Source organism: Podarcis bocagei (genome assembly GCF_964188305.1).
Source record: "Podarcis bocagei genome assembly, chromosome: 16".
Classification (NCBI taxonomy): Eukaryota; Metazoa; Chordata; class Lepidosauria; order Squamata; family Lacertidae; genus Podarcis; species Podarcis bocagei.
Window position 1 is genome coordinate 27026718 of NC_138142.1, and position 24445 is coordinate 27051162.

Below are 24445 nucleotides of genomic sequence, written 5' to 3' on the forward strand. Positions count from 1 at the left end.
TCTAGTCACTTCGGGAGGTGGAAGCGCTGATTCAGCCCTGCATAGATTTGGTGCTGGGTGGGAGGGGTGATTTGTGGGGCACTCTTTGTCGCTCTAGCCCTGCTCCTAAGGATATAACAACAAAATGGGTCTATAATTTGAGACAGATTCCAAGTCCGTACCTTGTTTTGTCTAGCCCTGCTCCTAAGGATATAAGAGTCCTGTTGGATCAGACCGAGGCCCATTTAGTCCAGCATTCTCTTTCCAAGAGAGCTCTGTCAGGTGCCTTTGGGAATCTGGCAAATAAGACAGGAAGACAACACTCCTTCCATGTTCACCCCCAGTACCAGGTACTCAGCAGCCAGACTGCCTCTGAACCCGGAGGCTCCATTTAGCTCTCACGTTTATTTATATCCTCCTCTGACATGTCTGATTTTCTAAGGTCTGCCCTGCCATGCTTGAGGGATGTGTGAATGTGTGTCATTGCAGACGATAAAAGCCCACCTTTCATTGTCAGAACTTTGTGCCAAGGTGCCAGGGTGTTGCAGCATTCAGTATTTGGGCCTCAATGGACGCCAGTTCAAACGGTTATCCGTTCACTTTTATTACATTGTTATCCTGCCTTTTTTTGAAGGAGCTCTAGGTGACATGCATGGTCCTCCCTCCCTGCCTCCTTCTCGTTTATTTTCACAGCAACCCTGTGAGGTAGGATAGGCAGAGAATGGCCCAAAGTCACCACTGAGCTTCACTGCCTAGTGGGGATTTGAACCCTGGTCTCCCAGTCTCCTACACTGGCCCTTCCCAAATACAATGGGCACAGTGGGTAACCTTGGCCCACTCCCTTTCATCTGTAAAATGGAAGCATTGAGTTTACTGTGTGAAGAAATAAATCCCATTTTTACACCGAAGGGCGCCCCTTCACTTACTGTAGATGTCATTGGCACTTGGCCCAGAATCCCTTGGGATTGTAGTTCTGTGAAAGGGTTCTGGGGACCTCTTAAAAATAAGAATTTAGCACCCTCTCCCAAAGCCACAGGTGGTCTTCATGGCTGCAGTGAGGTTTCAGAATGGCTTAAACATCTTGACAGACAAGATATTTATGTTGCAAGATATTTCACAAAAATGGTAGCTGGAGAAATAATCCTGTATGGCAGGGAAGGAGAACCTGTGAGTGGAGACCCTCCTTATGTTGTTGGACTCAGTTTATTGATATTTATTGATATAAATCTTGATATGAATAGAAACGAAAGTGGAAATGATGTGAAATAGAATTATGAATGATATGGGATATTTGCTGAAAATAGAAAATTGACTATTGCATATGGATTAACAAGTGGCGTTGACTCAAAAACCATTGACAAAGCAATCAAAGGGAATCAATCTGACTTCCTAGCATATTAAAGCAATAAAAAGCATAGTTACCAAATATTAGAGCAGTAGATCAAGTCTTGTAGTAGTTAGACAGAGGATACAAAGTGTAGCTGGTGGTGGCAAAAAAGGAAAAAAGCAAGTATTTCAACTGTACCCACCCAAAATGTAGTACAGTAGAAGAATAACCAACTAGAAAAACTCAGTACGCCTTTTGTATCAGTCAATGATAGCATGGGGCTGGGAGGTCAGGGACACTAAAAAATTCCAGCAATTTTCCTGTTTGCATGGGAGAAGCCCACTTAAAATATGGACTATGCATGACCATGTTGCACCTGGCAGGGGGAGCAACTTGGGACCCTTGTTGCATCAGCAGTTCCCCACACAGGGACCTTTGAAACACTTCCAGTGTCGGCTGTTGGAATATGTTACACTCCCCCTTTTGTTTAGGCAAGAGGGCTGCTTTTCTGCTAACTCTAATCAGAACACCAAGGTCTCTGAGCTTTTATCGAAAGCAGCAAATCTGTGCATCAAGGTCCAAGCAGCTTCTAGAGACCCAAACATGGCCCGGTGCCATCCATTTTGATCCATCATGGCTGCTCTATTGTGAGCATAAAACATACCATAATTGCTGGATGTGATACATATGTCAGCCAAGCAGGGTCCAGATTAACAGGATAAAGTGCTTCCAGGCCAGACTGACCAGCCGGCTTGGGGCAGGCAAGCTCTCCAGAGAGGCACTTCCAGTTTGTTGCCTGTGATGTGTGGCAGCGGCCTTTGGGGCCAGTCTGGCACAATGACTAGGGCAGGGATGGCCAACTCTTTTCAGACTCAAGGGCCACGTTCACTCTGGGGGCCGTAAGCTGGTGAATGTGCCAAAGGTGGGTGTGATCCCCTTCTCGCTCTTGCACATGCTACAAGCCCCTCCCTTCAGCTTATCCCTGCAGATCAGCTGATGAAGGGGGTTCACACCTCTTCCTTTTGTCAAGTGATCCACCTGACTCTCAGTGTTCAAAATTAGCATTTTGCACCTGCCAACCAGCCAGTTGCACCAAGTGAAGATGCCTGGGTGCCAAGATGGTGTCTGACTTCTCCATCTGGAGGTGCATGCCTGGGGATCCTTGGATCTTGACTGTTTTCACACACTAATACCTCCCCCCGTAGAATTCTATTTACAGACTATTTACAGAAATATTGCAAAATTAATGAATGTTAGAATGATGTCAGAATGAAGTTAAGTGGTTTAAGCAGCAGTGTTATAAAGGTGTATGTAAAAATGGATTGTAAACAGGTGAGAATCCAAAGTTATAATATATTATGTTAAAGGACTAAGATAAAAACAAAGAGGGAAAGAAATTGCTGAATTAACTAACTGAATTGGAATACAAAAAAGGGAGGCGTGAGGAGGTCAGGGAAACAAGGAAATGAATGTAAGGTTTGGAAAGACTGATGTATTTTTTTAAAGTGTTTTTTATCTTTTTGTATTTTGTATTTTTTCTTCTATTTTTATTTTTGTCTTTCTTTTTCTTCTTTTTTAAATTCATGTAATTTTTTTCTTTGAAACTTTAATAAATATCATTTAAAAAAAATACCTCCCCCCGTAGAATTCTATCAGTTATATTTTATCTGCACAATCAGAATGAATTTCAGGAACCAAAGTGCTTTTTCTGTGCAGCCTGAACAGGAGCGGAGAACAACGTTATAGTTAATTGTTGTAGCTTGTTTTCACTTACCTCCCCCCGCTGCCTTGCTCACAGTTGTGAAAAACATTCTTACATTATGAATGGGCCATGTTACCATTAAGAAAAAGAAGTAGGAATAGGCCAATATATGTATGGACTGTCCCTAGATCAAATGACTTTTTTTTCTTAAGTTCTCAAGAGTTCTTAACCTAGCTCAGGGTTGTCATCTGAACTAGCCGGGTGTTTAACAGAGAATCAATCACAGCCCATCATTTGAAAAAGACTTTAGAGCTGTCTTGCCCTCAAATGGTGGAGTGGTTTAAACCTCTCCACACTTTCCTGTGCTGGGTCTGCTTTAGTTTAATTTTCTATAATTTTGTTGCTGCTGCCAAAACAGGTGAGGGTCTGCAGTAATGCTTTTGGGGATGGGTTGGATAATAATGCCCCTGGCCTGGGATGCCAAATTTGGACGTGGGAATGGCAGGTCCAGTTTCTTACTTAGATTAAGATTTGCATGGTAGTGACCCTGGGCTGAGACACCAAGGAAGAATTAGACTGATATAATTTCAGGAACTGATAAGATATACCTCATTCTTCAGCCATGTAGTCTTCAGCCCCTCTTACCTCCCCCTCGCCAGCACCCTTTTTTCACCCTGTTTCCTTGGTTGCTAATTACGTGGCCTTCAGCCTCTGTTTTTAGCCCTTGGCCCTGCCCACCCCCATCCCCCTTAGAGGCAGGCTTTGGGGGTTATATTTCTGGAAGCAACTGCTGCTCTCCCTCACCAGATTTTTCTCCTTCAGTTTTCTAGAAGGCGGCAGCAGCGGGATAGACGACAGCCCTTCCACCACATTTGCAGAGGTGAGACTTTTTCCTGTTAACAGTTTGACTGCGGCTTTCAGAACTGTAAAATGGAGGTAAATGAATTGTCTTTTTGCTGCGCTTTCCTCGGATACTCCGTGCGGGATACTTTGTGGGGGCAGTGAGAGGAGAGAGGGCCATTCTCGGTTATTGATACTTTTTGTACTGCCAGGAATCATCTCAAGAAGTTGATGTGACAGAGGCAGTCCTCTCAAATGATAGGGACTAGAAGCTTGAGGTTGCAATTGCCTTGTGCCAAAAATAAAGCTCTCTTTGGCTAGCGGGACTTTTGTTTTCAAGCTGTGTTGGTTTGTAATCTTCTGTAAAAGGTTACTAAGTTCTGTGGGGTGTTTGATGGATCCTTTTGGGTTTTGCAAATGCATCACAAGCACAGTTAATTATAGCATTGGGCTGAAGTGATTTATATATTTAGGTTGATGACTGTTGTTGATACCTCCTGAGAGAGGTGGCTTTTGGAGTATGAGGCAAGCCTCTGCTTCGAAGAAGTGGGCAGGCGCTCAGAGGAAGGAGGGAGGGCAGCTTTATTATTTTTGGTGAAGGTTTTTTTATTTCATTTCATAAGTTATAGAAAACCAAACAGTTATAACAACAGATGAAAATTGAAAGATGAAAAACAAAACTATAGATAGGCACGTGGGTTAACATAACAAAGTCCAAGTCATGGAGGAAAAAAGTGAGAATAAATGTTGTCTTCACATAAAGAATATTCGTGTTAACTGATAGCTCCAGATTTGCCAGACTTGGGACAAGTGTTCTTTTGAAAATGATGGCTCCATGGTAAAGGAATGCCAAATAATATAAGAAGTGTCTGGTGGTTCTAAAAAGGTAAAGGACCCCTGACAGTTCAGTCCAGCCTTGTAGCTTGGACGAATTCAAAACTAACCTTCTTGGCTTCCGAAAGTTCATGACAACTGGCAGTATACTAAAACAGGAAGATGGAAGCTAGGGGCAAAAGCATCAACCCGTTCATGTATCTTGGTGTGTGTGTGTGTGTGTGTGTGTTGGGGTTGGGACTTGTTCTTTTCCAGTGACATCCCATCATGCCATGTAATACACTAGAGTTGTAAATGGAGGTGGGGGTGGTGGACTTGGAGTGTAGCATTATTTACATCACGGGTGTCAAACACAAGGCCCGCGGGCTGAATCCGGCCCGCCAGACCTCGTCATGTGGCCCGTGTAGCCGCCGCCGGCCGCCAGCTTCACCTTTTATTCTCGCTTTTTTTTTTTTTTACACAAGAAAGCTGCCTCTTCAGCGCATGCGTGGCAGCCTACAAGCCAGAGAACGTCTGCCCTCTAGCGGCGCCGGCCGTTCTACACAGGAAACCTCCACTTTACATGTCCTTTACATAGTCCTACAGATACAACTGGCCCTTTGAGGGTGACCAAACTGCTGATGCGGCCCCCGATGAATTTGAGTTTGACACCCCTGATTTACATGAACCTTTGGGCATTAAAGCTTCTCTGAATCCTAGTCTAGCAAAATGCCCAGGTAAGCTGTTCTGTGTTTGGAAGGTGTGTGCCACCTTAAACCAGTCATTGAGAGGAAGCCCGGGCAAGATGAATCTTATACAGTGGTGCCCCGCAAGACGAACGCCTCGCAAGACGGAAAACCCGCTAGACGAAAGGGTTTTCCGTTTTGGAGACGCTTCGCAAAACGAATTTCCCTATGGGCTTGCTTCGCAAGACGAAAGCCCATAGGGAAATCTCTGGGACAGCGGGGAAGCGCAGCGCATTTAGAAGCGCTCGGGGAAAGCAGCGCACTTCGCTGCTTTCCCCGGAGTGCTTTTAAATGCGGGCGGCTGGGAGGGAATCCCTTGGCCCCCCGCGGGACTTCCCGAAGCTCTTTTTAAGTCCGGCGGGGGGCCAAGGGATTCCTTCCCAGCCGCCCGCTTTTAAAAGCACTCTGGGCAAAGCAGCGCACTTCGCTGCTTTGCCCAGAGTGCTTTTAAATGCGGGCGGCTGGACTTCCGGAGGCGGCGCGAAATAAGTAATGGCGGTCCTCTTTGCGCTGCGAAGAGGGGCTCCGCAGGAAAGGGACGTTCGCTGCGGCAAAGCGACGACCCATTAAGATAAACCACGAGCAGAGCGAGCTCGTGGCCGTGGGATCCGGCGGGCACCTAGAGCGACCCCCAAAACGAAGAAGGGTCCCCGTAAGGGGGTCCGGAAGCGCGGAGGGGAAGCGGTGCTGTGGATTCATCGCTCTTTCTGCGGGAGTGAAGCCGCGCGGCTGTTGCTGATGAGCGCCGACCTTTCTTCCTTAAGAATTGGATTCTAAATCATCTACTCGTGAGTAGGAAGAGTATTAATTTCGGGACTACAAAGTGAAAATTTGGCTGAAAGCGGGAGACGAGAAAAAGGAAGTCCGTCTCCCGGTAGTGCTTAGAGATCAAAGGCAAAGGAACTGACAAGCTGGAAGCAATAGAAAGGGATTTTAAGACGGGAAGTTTCATGCGTCTGGTGGAGTTTCTAACTGAAGGGAAAGGCAAGCTTTTATTTTTCTATCTGTCACTGTGTCGATTTTACTTGAGGATCCTCTCCTTTACTGGACTTTTAAAACTTTAAAAACCCCAGTCCCGGGCTTGCAGGGGGTAAAAGGCTCCTTTGCGGATACATATACAAAGTTGAAATGGATACATAGAGGCATCATTGGTGGATACAATTAAATAACTGTATCTTGCATCTTCAGATAAACTATTGGGGCAATATTGAAAGGGCTTTGCCAGTGGAAAAAAGTTTTCTTTGAGGACTATTGTTAATTTATTTAACTGCAGGAACTTTAATGGCGACTGAACTTTCTTCCTTCTTTCCTGAACTGCAACAACACTCCCTCTAGTGGAGTTTAGGATTTACAAATTCCTGAGAACCAACTTTGTTTTGACTCTCTGTGGTTTGGTTATCTACTTTGAGGCCTGTCTTTCTCATGGAACATTTGAGAGTTTGACCTTGAATCCAAAGGCAGGTGTGGAATGAGTGGCCCACCGAAAACAAGAGCTGCGTCGAAAGCAGGAAAAGGCCAATTAGTACAAACAACTCTGATTTCTCAGGCTCGCAGATCTTCAGTCCCTGCTGTTTTACAGGGAGCTGTACCCTCAACAACAGCTCCATCTAAGGAAGCTGAACAGCCAACAACTGAGGATATGGCAGCAGGGGGATCTGGAACTCTTTTAGAGGAAATGCTACAACAATTTGCAATTTTGAACAAAAAGGTTGATGATCAAACTGCAAAAATTGACTTAGCTACATCTTCAATTACTAAGCTTTCTGAACAGGTGGCTAAGCATTCACAAGATATTGGGAGTTTAAAGGACGCTACATTTGAAAATCGGAAATTGGCCGAGGCTGCGAATGAAAAAGCAGGCCAAGCAATTCAGAAAGCGGATGAACTGAAAGGAGAAGTAAGGCCGCTTTACAAACACGTCAGCGATCAGCAGGCCTACCTGTCTATGGTGGAACTGAGAAACAGGGAAAATAATTTGAGATTACGCTCTATCCCAGAGATTGAGAAAGAGGACTTGACTGGCTTTTTGACAGCAGAATTTTCCAAATTCTGGGGTATAGAAGAAGATTCAGATTTTAAAATAACAACTGCATTCAGACTGGGAAGAGTTGCCAAGAAGGACAGGCCTAGAGACTGTTTGATTATCTTAAGGACCAAGCAAGAGAGAGACAAACTACTTGACCTACATTTCAATAAAGCACTTGAGATCCAGGACAGAAGAGCACAAATTTACAAGGATATCCCTAAACAACTACTGGATCTCAGATCAAACTATACTGACCTAGCTGGACTTTTGAGAAGCAACGGAATACCCTACAGGTGGGAGTTTCCACAAGGTCTATCATTCAACTACAAAGGAAAGAAGATTAAAATCAAAACGAAAGAGGATAGCCAGAAGTTTCTGCACGATCACGGAGAAGACCTGCAGAAGGGAACAGCAGGTCCTTGGCCTCCACCTGAGTCTGGGAAAGTGCCAACACCCTCGGATTTAGACAAGAAAGAAGACACCCCATAAAGAGCAACAACAGATCGATACAGGATGTCTCTACAGCTGTATAGTTGGAATATTAATGGGGCAAATTCCCCGGAAAAACGCAAAAGGATTTTTCATATTTTGAAGAAGGAACATTTGGATATAATCTGTCTGCAAGAAACCCACGTGACCAGGCTTCACAGGAAAGTGTTAATAAACAAAAGACTAGGCCAAGAATTTATCTCATCAGACAGAGTTAAAAAGAGAGGAGTGGTGATCTATGCAAAAGAGAATTTATCACCAAAATTTTTGTTTAAAGATGAACAAGGAAGAATCCTGGCAATTGAAATACAAATCCAAGGAGAAAAAGTTTTGATATTAGGAATTTATGCACCAAATGAGGGGAAATCAGAATTCTACAAGAAGCTTCATGAGACATTACTGGACTATCTGGACTATTCTAACATCATTATGATGGGAGACATGAATGGGGTGGTCTCTACCTATATGGACAAGTCACAGAACCAGAACCTGACCAAAGATGGAAGACTACCAAAGACTTTTTTTGAACTAACTGACAATATGGATTTGATTGATCTATGGAGGACGAGAAACCCCCTAGGTAAAGAAGGAACTTTCTTTTCTGAGGCCCACCTGTCATGGACAAGAATCGACCAAATTTGGACAACTAGAGGTCTGGCACCTAAGACCACAAGAGTAGAAATCTGCCCAAAGACATGCTCCGACCACAACGCTATGAAAATGGAAATGAGATTTACTACTGCCGACTCCTTCAGATGGAAAATGAATGACAACCTGCTAAGAGATCAAGAGATTGTAAAGAAGGCCCAAAAAACTTTAAAGGACTACTTTGAAATTAACCTCAACACCTCGGTGGAAAAAAGAATAATCTGGGACGCAAGCAAAGCTGTTATGAGAGGGTTTCTGATACAACAAAATACGATCAAGAAAAAACTTTGGAATGGGAAAAAGGATAAGATATTAGAGAAGATAAGAGTCGGAGAGAAAAAATTAAGACTGAATCCAAAATCAAAAGAGACTTAAGAGAAATTAAATTTCACCAGTCACAATATATGAAATTGATCAACCAAGAAGTGGAATGGAAAATTAAACAAATGAACCAAAGATCTTTTGAATCTGCGAATAAATGTGGGAAGCTGCTAGCTTGGCAGTTGAAAAAGAGACAAAAATTAAACTATGTTACCAATCTAGAAGTTGAAGGAAAAAATATTCAGAAACCAGGAGAAATTAGAAAGTGTTTCCAGAAATACTTCAAAAAACTGTACACCCAAGGGCCTGAGGAAGTGACTGAGATAGAACAATTCCTGAAAGATAATGGCCTACCAGAATTATCTCAAGAGAAGAGATCAATCTTGAATTGTAAAATAACACAACAGGAAATTGAGGTTGCTATACAGAACATGCAGTTAGGCAAATCTCCAGGCCCTGATGGACTTACCTCCAAGTACTACAGGATGTTAAAGGACTACTTGACACAACCATTAATGGAGGTTTGCAACCAGATTATGGGGGGAGGGAGGGCACCAGATACGTGGAAAGAAGCATTCATCACTCTGATACCTAAAGTGGAAACTGAAAAGATCAACTCAAGAATTACCGTCCCATCTCACTCCTAAACGTGGATTACAAAATATTTGCAGACATTTTGGCAAATAGATTTAAAAAGGTTTTAAATGAAGTAATTCACAAGGACCAAGCAGGCTTCCTCCCTGGTAGACATTTGTTTGATAACACCAGGAACATTATTGATATTCTGGAACTTTTACAAACAAATATCAACACTAAAGCAGTGTTAATTTTTATTGATGCGGAGAAAGCCTTTGACAATATCTCTTGGAAATTTATGAAGAGAAACTTGGAAGGGATGGGAGTGGGAAGGGGGTTTGAGAACGGAATAGAAGCAATCTATTCCGAACAAAGAAGTCCTCCGCTGTCCGGGGCGATTTTAAAATGCCGCCCGCCAGCATTTTAAGATAGCCCCGCACAGCGGAGAAGTCCTCCGCTGTCCCAGGGTTTTTTAAAATGCTGGGGGTGGGAAGAAAAGCCCTTGTCCCCCCCCCCCAGCCTTCAGAAGAGGTCCGGGGACAGACTGTCCCCGGACCTGGTCTGAAGGCGGTTTCCCTAGGAACGCATTAATTGATTTTCAATGCATTCCTATGGGAAACCGTGCATCGCAAGACGAAAAAACCGCAAGACGAAGAGACTTGCGGAACGAATTAATTTCGTCTTGCAAGGCACCACTGTACAGAGTATCTGGAAATTGCTTGAGCTTGGATTCTGGCAAGTCCCCCAGGGGACAGGCATAAACCATTAGGACTAGAATTGTTTTTTGTTACTTTATTTTATGAAAGTCTCTAGGCCCCACAACTTTAAAGCTTTAAAATGTCTGCCTCTTTTCTGAACTTATCCCAGGTTGCTTCTAATTCTCCCAGCCATGAGCAGTTTTCTTAAACATAGAGGTCTGGGCTGCCTACTGTGTGTAGGCTCATCCTGGATTTAGCATCTACACTCAGCCTGTCAGAACCCGCTTCCTTTTCAGGTGACCTCAGCTAGGTTTCAGTCTCTGAGCTCATCCTGAACTCAGATTCTGCTGCCATAGCTTTGCCGCTGCTGTGGCAGGAATAGACAGTTGCTCACCTTCTGTTTGGAGGCTCTGTGGGCGATATAACATGGAGGCAGGCAGGGTTACCCAGTGTCACACTTTGAAAGGTTAGCTGTTGCACAGGTGTGGTGCCCCTCAGCTTGCTTCTGTCATAGAAGTTTGTTATTGCTTTTTCTGGTTTAATTCCGGGATTTTCTCTCATGAGCTGCTTTGCTTGTGTGCTGTGCAGAATTAGACATAGATTTTGTACAGCTTAGCCCAAATTTGAAAGGGTTTCCTAAAAATGCTAGAAAGGCAGACCTACAAAAGATCACCTGCTTCCCTCTTCCAGCAAGTCTCTCTCGGCCCTACCTGGAGATGCCAGGGATTGAACCTGGGACCTTCAGCTTGCAAAGCAGAGCCTCTGCCACTGAGGCACACCCTTTCCCAAAACTCTAGCTACGCATTACATGTGAAGGTTGCTCAGGGTGCTTTTTGTGGAGAAAAGGGAGATAAAGCGAAGATCAGTCATTTTCTAAAATCACACGTTACCGGAAAAATGCCCATTGCATACACTTCCCCCCCTTTTCCTTTCTCTATACATCTGTGTGTGCCACATGTCCCCAGGATGGACATGAAAATAAGTGTATACTTATGCCAGGTACTTTCACTCTAGCCTGTTAAAACAAGGAAGACCTGAGTTCCCCCATGGAACTTGCCTCTTTGCATTGTGGGAAATCCTCCATGATTTCCCTAGCCAGAGATCAATAGCCATCAGGGGAAGTTCCTGGATCTGCCATTGTTTGCTCTGATGCTTTGTACTGTATTGGGAATGCCTGCTTGGCATCCTGCTTGTCTTCATCAAATGCAAACACTTTGTGTCTGGAACCCTGTGAAACTTGCTCAGTCCTCAGGAATTTCACACCTTGAGCTGCCTGAGCCACTGTAGCCCCACCTTATGTGTGATATATCTCTGACATTTGCAAAAAGGGGGTGTCTTTCTCCATGCAGAAAGGCAAACCTTTTAAGAAGGGTTTTTTTTTCTTGGTTCTGTGTCCTTCACCCCCTGATGAAAAGGGGGGGGGGACAGGACTCTTTTGCAACAGATCAGCTTTGCTTTCACTGGATTTCTGCCTCAGATCATGAATCTCTGACCAGTAACGAGCTTGGGGAGTTGGGCCATCGAAAGGCATCCCCCTATTTTCTGGGAACACCCCCCATCAAGTTTTCCAAGTTGCCCAGCTCTTGGCTCCATGGGCCATAGAACTCTGCCAGGTTGTCTTTTTGACCCCCCACAGAGGTGGTTGCCAATCCTGTGTCTTAAGCTATACTGCTTAAGATTGCACATAGAGACTCACATGATGGAGAAAGCAAGCCTCCCTCCCAACATGCTGGTGGAGTGAGATAAGGGTACCTAAACTGTGAACAGGATCCAGCCAGTTGGCTTAAATTTCATCTCGCCCTGCCTGGAAGCTGCTCCAGAGTCCCTCCCCAAGTCAGTTGATCTGGGAGGCTCTGCTTACCTGCCAGGGCTCAGTGTCTCCCTGAGTGGCAGGTGGGTTTCGGATCGCCTGAGTCCCCAGGTGTGTGTCTGAGTCAAAGAGGTTGTGGCGGCAGCAGCAGGCGGGCTGGCCTGGTGCCTTGCGTGTTATGAGAGTCTCTTGGCTTGCACACAGACGAGGGCAAGCAGTGTTGCTCAGTGAAGAGGTGGGTGCAATGCCCCAGGCCCAGGCTGGCAAGTTCTTTTCCCACGTTGCTTCTGTTATGATTATTTCCTACTCAGTAGGGTACTATCCTGCAGAGAGACCATGTTGCAATTTAGTTATTCCATTTATATCCCACTTTTTCTCCATGGAGCTGAAGGTGTTGTGCGTGGTTCTCCTGCTCCTCATTTAATCCTCACAACAACCCTTTGAGGTAGGTTAGGCTGACAGGCAGCGACTGGCCCAAGGTCACCCAGGGAGGTTCATGGCTGAGTGGAGATTTGAACCCTGGTCTTCCAGGACCTAGTTCAGCCCTCTAACTGCTATACCACCACCGGCGCTCTGCAGCCAGGCATCTGATGGGAGCACAGCCTGGTGGGGAAGGGAGTCTGAGGTGGCCTGTGAGCTGCCATGGGGAACAGAGAAGCCAAAGCTCCTGTGGTGCTGTGTAGACCAAAGAATCATAGAGTGGTCAAATTGGAAGTGACCCAAAAGGTCATTTGGTCCAACCCTCAGGTCCCCTGAACCAAAAGCTGCAGAGGAGTCCCCCAAAATGCAAGCAGATTAGGTGTTCTTCCAGAGGCACGCTCAGTGGCAAAGTGTGTGCATCAAAGGCAGAAGGTTCCAGGTTCAGTTCACAGCAGCCTCTCCAGGTTGGGCTGGGAAAAAATCCCTTATTCCTGCAACCCCAGAGGGCTGCTGCCAGTCTGTTTGGACAAAACTGATGGACCAAAAGGTCTGACTCTGTCTAAGGCACCTCCCTCCCCTTTTCCTGTGTTTGTCCTGTATGCGTTCCAGGCTGCCTTGTGAGCTGCATATCTGAGCAGGCCCCCTGCCCCCAGGTCTCCATAGGATGGCAATGTAAGCATCCTGGTGGCCTCTTCAGACCATCTCCCACCTGAGGTTGAACCTAGGACCATCTGCATGCAAAGCAGATGCTCTGCTACTTTGCTACACCTCCAGGAAGACTGCAGGGGCATAAAGTCTGCACACATTTTCAGTCAAGATTTTGCATCTCTTCCTCAAGTCCTCAAAGCACAAAGTGGCCAATGTGCTGCTTCTCTTTTCCTTAGTTCTGTCGTCTTTTTTTGCTCATCAGCGGCTGTCATATTGTGCTGACTTAGCAAGGGAGCAGCCCAGACAGCTTATCTATCCAAAAACAGCACCGGTCGCAGCCTAGCTGGAGCAGTGAGGTCTGGAAAAGGACTTGCCCAGAAGGCGTTTACATATTGATGTGACTATTATTATTATTATTATTATTATTATTATTATTACTATTATTATCTTATTCTCCAATGAACTCAAGGCAGTATGTGTATGGTTCCTCCCCCTCCCATTTTATCCTCACAACAGCCCTGTGGGGTGGGTTAGACAGAGATACTTCATGTGAGTGACACACTCAGGGTTCACCCAGCGGCCATCATTGCCAGGTGAATGTTGGGCCAGCCCTGATCTCAGCATTTTAACCACTGTGCAGCCTGGCAATGCTTGGCGGTTGCAAAGGGAGTGTGCTTTTATAACAAATAGAATGGTATAGAATAAAAGGAAAATGGTGAAGCAAAATAAGAGAATTAAAACAATGCAGAGCAAATGGAAGCAAAAACAGCCAAAGCCGAAAGGTCTTGACTAAACAAATTCCCACTGAGACAGGATTATCTTAAGTGCCCCTGGAAAAGTGGGCAATAAGGAGACAGAAGGCACAGTTTTGATGTGGCCTGGTGACAGCTGTTTCCTGCTTGCTGGAGCCTACACCAAACCTGGGGGTATCCCACCGCACAACACTCACAACATGCTGCAGAGCAGGGCCCTACAGCTCTGGGTACCACTTCCCGGGGGCAGGGGGCAAAGCGATTTCCTTCCAGCTGGCACGGCATACAAAGCCTTGGAAGCAGGAGGCCCCCATGATGAGCCTTTCAGGTTTGTAAATAGCCCCTCTCCTGTGGAGACTTGGCATGGCTTGCAAGCGAGCGGGTGGAGAAGTTTTTGTAAGCCAGAAGAGAACGTGGGTTTGTCTGTCCGATCAGAAGAGCTCCGCTTAGTAAATCCTGCTTTTCTCCTGGCATAGACATTGGCTGAGGGACTGCTTCTGAATTTTGAGAGTCTCCAGTCATCGCAGGAAAGTTTCAAGAACCCTTGAAACTGCTGGGCTAGAATTTATTACCCCATTTGATTTCTGGCCCTTTAGAAGTTGACTTCTTGATGCGCTTTCATTTGCTTCCTCCAGTTTTGGGACCAGTTGCATCGTTCTATGGTCTTCCAGTTCCCAAGCAACTCTATGGATCACGATGGCAGAGACAACGAAAGGGGCCACCAAGCCCACGCAGACCTCTGGGGACCAAGTAGACCCCTCCGACTGCCCATGACGCGGAGGTACAGATCCCGGGTTAGCGCACGGCCTGACAGATCACCTGCCATTGAAGGGTAAGGATTTGGAGGACTTGGAGCAGCGGTTCTCAACCTGTGGGTCCCCAGATGTTGTTGGACTACAACTCCCATCATCCCTGAGCTCTGGCCTCGCTAGCTAGGGGTGATGGGAGTTGTAGTTCAACAACATCTGGGGACACACAGGTTGAGAAAGGCTGAGAGGATCCAGGATCCGATCTGGAGGGGAATAGTACGTTCAGTTGCTCTTGGAGGCTAACAGAAGATATGAAGGTCAGGGGTGGGGAAATCCCCCCCCCCCACGGTCTGGGGCAAGAGGGTGGCCTTCAGGTCTCTGTCCACCACACTGCTACTTCTGACTTCCAACAGTCTCTACTGGAAGACTTCAAGAAACCTGAAACATAGAATCTGTTTGATTCTATTCATTTGGGGCTTAAGCTGGATTAGGGTTCTTTCACATAACCAAGGGGTTCAACTTGTGTGGCCTAACTAAAAAGACAGCATTGTTGTTTCCAATTGCTGCAAACTGATGACTGTTCTTGCCTCGTATATATCTGTCAGGTCTGTAGGTCTGCCCTGCCCATCTCGCGTCCTGTTGGTTGCCTCACTAATGCAGGGGGAGCCAATGTGGTACCCTCTGTGTGTTGTTGGACTACAATGCCCAGCAGTGTGGCTAGTGATCAGGACTGATGGGGGCTGTAGTCTGACACCACCTAGAGGGCACCACATTGGCCACTCCCAAATTAATGTAACATCACGTATGCTTCATGTACTGGACAAAGAAGGCGCTAGTCCCTGGAAGCAAGTGCAATGATCCGTCTGTTAAGGCTTGCTCAGCTTCCTCTCCTGGATGATGGCACTGCCACCTCCACTTTACTTTTCTGCCTCTTTCTTACATGCTTTCGTTTTGTCTCTCATCTCCTGGCTAGAATAATACAGCAGATCTTTGCAGGCTTCTTTGCGAATTCGGCAATTCCTGGGTCTCCTCCTCTCTCCTGGTGAGTATGGGACATTATTTGCAATTGTATATATATTTTTATTTACAAAGTATGTGTCTGAACTCAAATGTGTGTCCGGCACTCACGTGCATTCATACACATGCTATCAAGAGGTTTAGGATCTTTTGCTAGAGTTATGACATGCGTCCGTTTATGAATACAGTATGTGTTTAGCCTTAGCCAGCATTCAAAATTTGCCAGGTGCATTTTGCTATCGGCCACTTGTTACCAAGTGAAGATGCCCGGGCACCAGAATGGCGCCTGATGTCTCCACCATCTGGAGGTGCATGCCTGGGGATCCTTGGATTTTGACTGTTTCCACACGCTAGCAATACATCCTGTAGAATTCTATCAGTTATATTTTATCTGCACAATCAGAATGAATTTCAGGAACCAAAAATACGACTTTTGAGTCGACTGGCCCCAAAATGGCAACTAGGCATTCTGTTTTGGTGACTGTAACCCTGGTTTAAGGAGCCATTTGGCACCTAGCTTATATATTTGAGTTTCTAACACTGCCCTTAGCAATATGTCCACAAGAAGTTCTTACAAAAAGGAACACGGAAAGCTTGCTTTATTATATGAAATGAAATTGGCAGAATATATAAATGCTGCATCAGACAGCAAAATTACAATTTAAGCAGGCAGCAAATCCCATCATATGTATGCACCTTGATCAAAAAGAGTGAAAGAATCAACTATTCTCAAAACCACGCAGGAAGGGAGTGTGACTGTTTTGCCACAGAACTCACATCAAAGGCAAGTTAAGAAAGGGGAGAGGAGAGGGTACACCTGTCTTTAAGGCAAAGCGGGTGTTGGATTCCTTGAGAACCCTGAGTAAGTTCTTTGTTAGAGCTTGGAGAGATAATTTACAATCTTAAAATCTTGGGGTGTTGTACTAATTTTAGCCAATACAGTCTAATGGAGAAGGGCTTTGTGATAAGCTAGTGGTTTTCAACCTTTTTGAGTCCATGGCTCCCTTGACCAACCACATTCTTTCTGCGGCTCCCCTGTGGAAGCCACGTACACTGGGGCTCTATTACAGAGCGTGCAAAAGTGGGGACTTCCCCATTTTGCACCCACCTCTTTTTGGCACCATTTTTAGTGTGTGTGTAAGTGGGAACACATATGTCGATGGGAACCCAAGCAACACCACTGCTCTGCAGGGCCAAACCGACGCATTCCCCATGGCAGCTCCAGCCTGGCTTTCCCGAAATTAGTGCGCACATGGTAGGGGATGCGGGGGGCAAAACAAGATTAAGATCGGAAGCAGAAATATTTTGTTGTTGCAGGGAAGGAAAGCGAGAAACACATAGCACAGGACACACATGCAAATACTGTCCTTTCCTGCAACATTCTCCCTGTCCCCATAAAGCTGGGTGACTGTTAAGGAGGAGGGGGATTACTTGCAGGGGTGGGGTAGAAGGAGCGTGAAACACAGAAGACACTCCCCACTTTCAGGGTTATTTTTAAATCCTTCCTTATAGAGCACACACACATCCAGGCACAAACACACCATCAAACTACTTTGCTGTTTTCCTGCATTTCTCAAGCCCTCTGTGCAAAACTAAGGAATTGCTACTTACTGAAGCTGGGGAGGATAGGTTTTTGTGGTGGAGAGATTTTAAGAAGATAATTAATCATGCAAAAGTGTTTCCTCACTTGCTTGCCACTGTTTTATTTTGGGAAGATAATGGGCTCCCCCGACCCTGGCTTCCTCCACCCCCAGAAGAACAAGTTTGGAGCCGCAGAAGCATGATAAAGGTTGAACCAATGCTGTGTAGGGCCTTGATATCCTATGACATGGAAGCTGGGCAGCAGTGGGCGTGCTGCTTCCTTCTCATGCCCCCACCCTGAGTGACTCTTTCTTTCTTTCCCTCTTGCAGGGGGGGCATGTTGCACTCGAGTCCTGGGGACTATGCCTGGGGACAGAGCGGCCTTGATGCTGTCGTCACACAGGTAAAGGCTCTGATCATTCCACCTTAGCCATGGCTGCATTCAATATGTGTGCAATTTTTAAACAGAGGTCAGGTGGACACCTGCCAGGGTTTCTTTAGTTGTGATTCCTTTATTGCAGAGGTGGGGTGGAACTAGATGGCCTGGGGGGGTCCCTTCCAACTCTACAGCTCTATGATTCTGTTTGAGCTGCTGCCGAGGCTCCACGGGCTTAGCACAAATTAAGTGGGTGCCCTGTAGCACCCCTAGGATCCTGCACAGCACCCAGTCAGCGTGGAAAGGGATTCCTGAAGGTCAAATGTTCTGAAGGCAGCTGTCTTAATCTTTCTTGATGGATGACTAGTAAATGCTGTGAACGTTTTTTCCCCATTCAGTTCAGTTCCTATTAAATTTCATGTTGTGAGAGCAAATAATCTGTGCAGCGATTCCAGTTCTCTTTCCTCACACCAACCCTTCCTTCCTCTCCCCTGCAGCTCCTGGGACAGCTGGAGAACACAGGGCCTCCCCCGGCAGACAAAGAGAAGATTTCTTCTCTCCCGACAGTGACCGTCACTCAGGAACAAGTTGGTAAGTAGTTCCTGCTTCCTGATAACTTAACGCTTTTGTAAATGTGTTGTTTGGAAGCAGTTGAATTGAATTTTATTATTACGGTCACAGACCAGTTCCGGCTCACTTACAATATCAGGAAAATCATAAAACACAACAGGAATACATTGAATTACAGTTGGGTATAACAGAGACAATTCAGATATAGCAGCAATTAAAAATATCTATTAAATATTGATCACTAAAATATAACCTAAAATTGGGAAGGGGTTGCTTTCTTCTGTCGCTCTGGACTGAGCACCCAGACCAAATTCCAGAGAACTGCCAGTGTCAACCTCCAGCTCAGCTTAGCTCTACAGCATTAAATGAACTGCTTTCCAGCTGCAATCCTCTGTGGTTCCCTCTGATTCTGATTTAAGGAACTGGGCAACAGCTCACGGGGCTCTCCAGGCATTGTGGATTTACTCTAGAACCCCAGTTGCACAATAGCTCTCCTCTTCCCTCCCCAGTCCGGTTTTCTTTTGTGTCTTGTCTATCAGGCTGGTCCCACCAGTTTGCAGTCTCACAGGCAGTGATGCCAAAGGCAAGCAGGTTTCAGGTACCAGTTCTAGAAGTTGCCTGGAGATCTTCTTGTGTTAAGCAAATCTTCCAAACCTCACTATGCAGAGTAGGAGTCAGGCAATCGGTCCTTCTAGTTCAGCGCTGTCTCTACAGATTAGCTGCAGCTCTCCAGGGTCTCAGGCAAGTTTTTCCTCAACCTGGAGATGCTGGGGATTGAACCTGGGGCAAAGTAACAGGTGAACGTAAGAAGAGCCTGCTGGATCAGGCCAGTAGCCAACCAGATGCCTCATTGGGAAGCCTGCAAGCAGAATCCAAGCATAAGAGCCCTCTCTCATCCTGTGGTTTCCATAAACTGCTATTCAGAAGCATTTACTGCCTCCAACCATGGTGGAAGAGCGTAGTCATTGTGGATAGTAGCCATCAGTAGTCTTGTCCTCCCATGAAACCAAGACCCTTACCTGAGTGATCTTGAGTTGGTTTCTTCCCCCCTCCCTTTTTATCTTTCCCCCTCAACAACATCAAGCCCAGAGACAGTCTGAAAAGCTCCTTCCACAGAATTATAAGGTCTCACATGCCTTCCTAGTCTTTTTCTCACTCTTCAGTTCTCCGGTAACCTCCTTCTCTACTTCCCCTTTCCCCCAATAGCTGCCTAGCAGCCAATGCCAAAATCCAAGTTTGGGGCAAGTCCTCTGGTGAGAGAACTCCTGCAGAGATTTAAAGTCACAAAATATGCAGCAAAGTAAAGTGTGGAACTATACGCTGTTAGACCTTCAAAATATGCCCTTGTGAGTTCCAAAACTTCATTCTTCCCCTAGCATAGAAGACCACCACAAGTTTGGTAAGCTAAAAATGGTTTACTAACAAACTTTCCAAGGGTATTATTCATGTGCTTCTGGCAGTAGAACTTGGCTTAGTTCCATAGCAGTCGAAGTTCCTAAATTATTGGTGTAGGAACTCAAGAGTGGCTTGTGGAAGCCATGCGGTCTGAGCTTGGAGCAACCAGCTCAGACCTCCTCACATGCTGAGCTTGAAGGGAGATTGAACAGTAAGCTTGATTACCCAGTTCCTCCCAAGGTGAACACTTGATCTCACTAAGCCTGGCAGGACAGCTTACTCTATGGTATTAACCCCTTCATGCATTAAGCATGTTGGTTATACGAGACTGGTTATCCCACTGTTCCAAACTCGGCTCTTCATTCCGGTGTTCTCACCCCAGTTGCCTTTTCACTTCTCTTGCCTCTTGTGCAGCCAGCCTGCAGGCAGGACATCTACCTCTTGCCTCGTCCTAGAGAGCTGGCGTGTTGCTGCCCTCACGTGACCCTGCCCTGTTTTCTCCTGCAGATATGGGTTTGGAGTGCCCTGTGTGTAAAGAGGACTACACTGTGGCGGAACAGGTCCGGCAACTCCCGTGCAATCACTACTTCCACAGCAGCTGCATTGTGCCATGGTTAGAGCTGGTAAGTTGGCTTCCCTGTTGGCGTGGGGTCAGGTGGAGACTGGCGCTAGGGCATCCTGCCTGGCACAGGGCAGCTCTCCTGTGGGACGAGGGGTGGCCACAGATGTTGGGTGCTGCAGTGGAATACGGACCTGGTCTCCAGGGCACTATTCAGTTGGAAGTTCTCCTGCACAATGAACAAGAGCACTAGGGTGTGACTGACTTACCCTTGGGCACCAGAGTATCTGAGGCCGGACCTTTTGGCTGTCCTGAGGCTCTGAATTGGCAGATTTTGCCAAAGGCTGTTGGCAGAGAGCCACATGCCACCTAACGGGGTTTGGGCCTGGGTCTCAAGTAGCTCAGCTGCCCAGACAGGAGTCTCTAGGTGTCCTGAGCACCCCGCAGCCAAGGATCTGATAGTTATGAGTGAGTGCCTGGAGGCTGTTGGAGGATGGATGGTGGCTAACAGATTGAGGTTGAATCCTGACAAGACAGAAGTACTGTTTTGGGGGGACAGGGAGCGGGCGGGGGCGGGGGATTCCCTGGTCCTGAATGGGGTAACTGTGCCCCTGAAGGACCAGGTGCGCAGCCTGGGAGTCATCTTGGACTCACAGCTGTCCATGGAGGCACAGGTTAATTCTGTGTCCAGGGCAGCTGTCTACCAGTTCCACCTGGTACGCAGGCTAAGACCCTACCTGCCCGCGGACTGTTTTGCCAGAGTGGTGCATGCTCTAGTTATCTCCCGCTTGGACTACTGCAACGCGCTCTACGTGGGGCTACCTTTGAAGGTGACCCGGAAACTGCAATTAATTCAGAATGCGGCAGCTAGACTGGTGACTGGGAGTGGCCGCCAGGACCACATAACACCGGTTCTGAGAGATCTGCATTGGCTCCCAGTACGTTTCCGAGCACAATTCAAAGTGTTGGTGCTGACCTTTAAAGCCCTAAATGGCCTCGGTCCAGTATACCTGAAGGAGCGTCTCCATCCCCATCGTTCAACCCGGACACTGAGATCCAGCACCGAGGGCCTTCTGGCGGTTCCCTCATTGCGAGAAGTAAGGTTACAGGGAACCAGGCAGAGGGCCTTCTCGGTGGCGCCTGCCCTGTGGAACGCCCTCCCATCAGATGTCAAAGCAATAAACAACTATTTTACTTTTAAAAGTCATCTGAAGGCAGCCCTCTTTAGGGAAGTTTTTAATGTTTGAAGCTGTACTGTTTTTAATATTCAGTTGGAAGCCACCCAGGGTGGCTGGGGAAACCCAGCCAGATGGGCAGGGTATAAATAAATTATTATTATTATTATTATTATTATTATTATTATTATTATTATTATTATTATTATCACAAACACAGCATACAGCAGCTCCTAAGGTGCCCCAGACACACACGCTACAATCGTCTCAGCTGCTGTTCCCACATCCATGCCTATGGAGCAGTTGCAGCAGCAGTGAGACCAGCCCCCCAGCCCCAGTTTATGTACCCCTGATCTGATGGGTATGTGCACACAACCTGAGGCTTCTCCTACATGGAAGCCATTGCTGCTCTTTCCTCTTCAAGCCCCTGCTGGTTCTAGGAGACAGCGAGGTGGGAGATGGCTGCCCTTTCGCATTGCTCTTTTCCAGAGGAAGGCTTTCGGCAGTGTCCTTTCCTTAATGTGGTTGCCCCAATCTCAGGTATCGGCTCTGGGAGGCATGACTGTTCCCAGCAGCCCCCCCACTCACTCGCATGCGTGCATTTTCCCTCCCCAGCACGACACGTGTCCCGTGTGCCGGAAGAGCTTGAACGGCGAGGACTCCACTCGGCAAGCACCCAATGCGGAGGCCTCCACAAGCAACTCCTTTAGCAGCACAAGCCACCTACACGACCGATGGACTTTCTGAAGCCTCCCTGACACTGTGGGGGGGGCGAGGGAGGGGGCAGTTCAGGCCTGTAGTATCCCTTACTACAGTTTGTAAATTGTATGATACCTATAAAACTACAGAACCGAGTAGCAAGGAGGGAGAGGGAGAGCAAACGGGTGCAGCTGGTGGAGCTGTGTCCCCACCCCATGGCCATGGCGAGGGCGACCATCTTTCAGAAACCGCTAGCATCTCCTGCTGGGTCGCTGCAGCATCCAGACGATCTCTTTAACCCTTAGTTTCCGGAGTGATCAGTTTCACCTTTCAGCGAGGGGTTGGGAGGGTCCCTGAGAACCTGTGTGAGTCCTTTCCTTGGGTAGCAAGAGAGGCGTCCACCATTACGATTCCCATGGCTTTGCAGAGGGAGGGGCGAACATTGTCCTTGCCCGCCTGTCCTAGTCTATTTTTTGCGGCCGGGTGGGGGGGGGAGGCTCAAGGAGAAGGCAGCTAGGTGTTGGCTAGGAAGCTATTTCAGATGGGGCGAGGGGAAGAGAGAAGCGAGTCAAGAGGATTTGCACAGGGACCCAGGCCTTTCCAGTGTCTCCCGAAACTGAGTCTCTTTAATCGACTCTGCCTGTCTTTCCTGCAACCTAGGATTTTGTTGAATTTTGGGTGAATTTTCTTTGGATTAGGTTGACAGAATTCCTGACTTCCTTTATCTCGGTTCTGTTTTTTTCTGGAAAAGAGTGGGGGGCAATTTGGCTCACAGAAAGAGAAAAAGAGGGGTGGAGAAGCAGCACAGGGGAGCCCTGCATTCCATGAAGGCAAGTATTCGATGCCCCTCGAGCGAACGCTACCTTTTTCCTGCTTTCAGCCCCTCGGCCCCCTTGGGTTTGCCTGAACCAGCATTCAACCCACCTGCTACTTAAGACCCATTTTTTGCTGCCTTGTTTATCAAATGGACCACGTGTAGTTTATCCTCCGGATCAGAGACTGTGTCTTCTTTTTCCAAGCTGTTCTTCAGTATTTTAAATGAGAATGCCATCACTCGATATACCATAAAGAATCACTTTTTGTTGTTGTTGGTTTCCTTTTAAGTGTTGTTTTTTCCCTCCCTTGCAACTATTTCCCCCCCCCTCCAACCTCCATCTACAGTCTTTTTATCTTCTGAATCATGTCTGAGCTCAAAACTTTGGTGCTGCACACTGACCCCCTGCCCCAAAGCACCTTCCGCCTGGAACCAGAAAGGAGCTTTGGTAGGAGAAGGGTGGGGTGGGGGATATGGCAGAGTCATGTCCCAAGGAATGGACGGGGAAAACACAAGGCAACCCCCCCACCCCCTTCGTGGCCACTTCATCGCTGTAACGGTGTACCAGGTACACTCCGTTTCAAACTTAGTGTCTTCTGTTTGCTATCAAACGTTGAATAAAAGTCTTTAATAAGAAAAGCAATGATAGAGTTCTTGGTTGGGGGTGTGTGCAGGGGGAAAGGGACCATCTGAGAATGTGCAGGACAGGTGGGTGGGGCTGCTTCATATTTGGACATACAGATTGCAAATATATTAGAGAGAGAAATCCAAAGATATAGTTGGAAAAAGCCTTTATTAGGACCAACTAAATAAATGTCAAAGTAACCAAATTTCATAGTTTTGCCTAATGGCTGGAGGGCATGTACATCCTCAACTGCTAAGGCCCTATCATTTTACATAGTCAAAAGTCCATTCCTAGGGTTGTTTTCCTGGACAGTTGAATTATTCTCTAAAACATTGGGGTGGGGCACAGGTAGTTTCCCAGGCTTCATGAAAATAAAAATCCAAGCGCACATGTAGGATGAACACTTCTTATTAGGAACAACTGGAAACTGATGAAGGTGTGAGCAAGCTTTTGAGCATCCCAGAAATCTTCCCCAGGCTTTGGGGCCACCAGCGACATCTTTTGCACTTGGCTGTCTAACCTCGTTTGCGTAAGTTCTCTTCCTCCTCCTAACTAGCTTAAACTAACTTCTCCTAACTAATTTAAACACTGTCACCTTGGGCTCCCCCCCTTCAACCATTTCCAGGAGTGTTCCCACTTGTGGCTAGCATCAGCCTGAAAAAGCATTCTGAGGAACCTGAAAGCTGGCTCATTGCTTGAGTTATTTTAGTTTGTCCTAAATCATTAAATTTGGATTCGCATTTGGAGCTACTGACATAGATGCAAAACACTAAACCAAAGTTTTTACAACGTTGGGGGAATTCTGTGATCACCCCACCCCAAAACAACTTGGTGCATGGCATAGAACTCTTCCTGAGAATCACAGCTGCCTTCTAAAAAATTTTAAAGCAAGCATCTGGCCCTTATTAAGGTTGCAAACGAAAGGCATGAGAGTATGTGGGCAATGCCTGGTAAAATCCCCAGACCTTATAGACAGCAGGGAGGGGGGTTGGCCCAACAGGCTTCCCCACAATCAGGACAACAGGGCTCTGCATGCCTCTTTCCCTTCCCTGGATCATAGCTCTTGAGATTTCAGCGGCATTGGCATCCA

At 46.7% G+C, this 24445-nt stretch overlaps 1 protein-coding gene across 2 annotated transcripts in view; it reads left to right on the top strand.

Moving 5' to 3' along the window:
• Positions 1–23003, top strand: part of RNF115 (ring finger protein 115) — a 41373-nt gene extending 18370 nt beyond the window's left edge. For both annotated transcript variants that reach the window (XM_081175617.1, XM_081175616.1), the window contains exons 3-9: positions 3831–3888; positions 14431–14627; positions 15518–15586; positions 17473–17545; positions 18016–18109; positions 19991–20106; positions 21833–23003. In XM_081175617.1, coding sequence (XP_081031743.1) covers positions 3831–3888; positions 14431–14627; positions 15518–15586; positions 17473–17545; positions 18016–18109; positions 19991–20106; positions 21833–21964 — 739 coding nt within the window. In that variant the 3' untranslated portion in view covers positions 21965–23003. The remainder of the gene's footprint in view (positions 1–3830; positions 3889–14430; positions 14628–15517; positions 15587–17472; positions 17546–18015; positions 18110–19990; positions 20107–21832) is intronic.
• The last annotated feature ends 1442 nt before the right edge of the window (positions 23004–24445 follow it).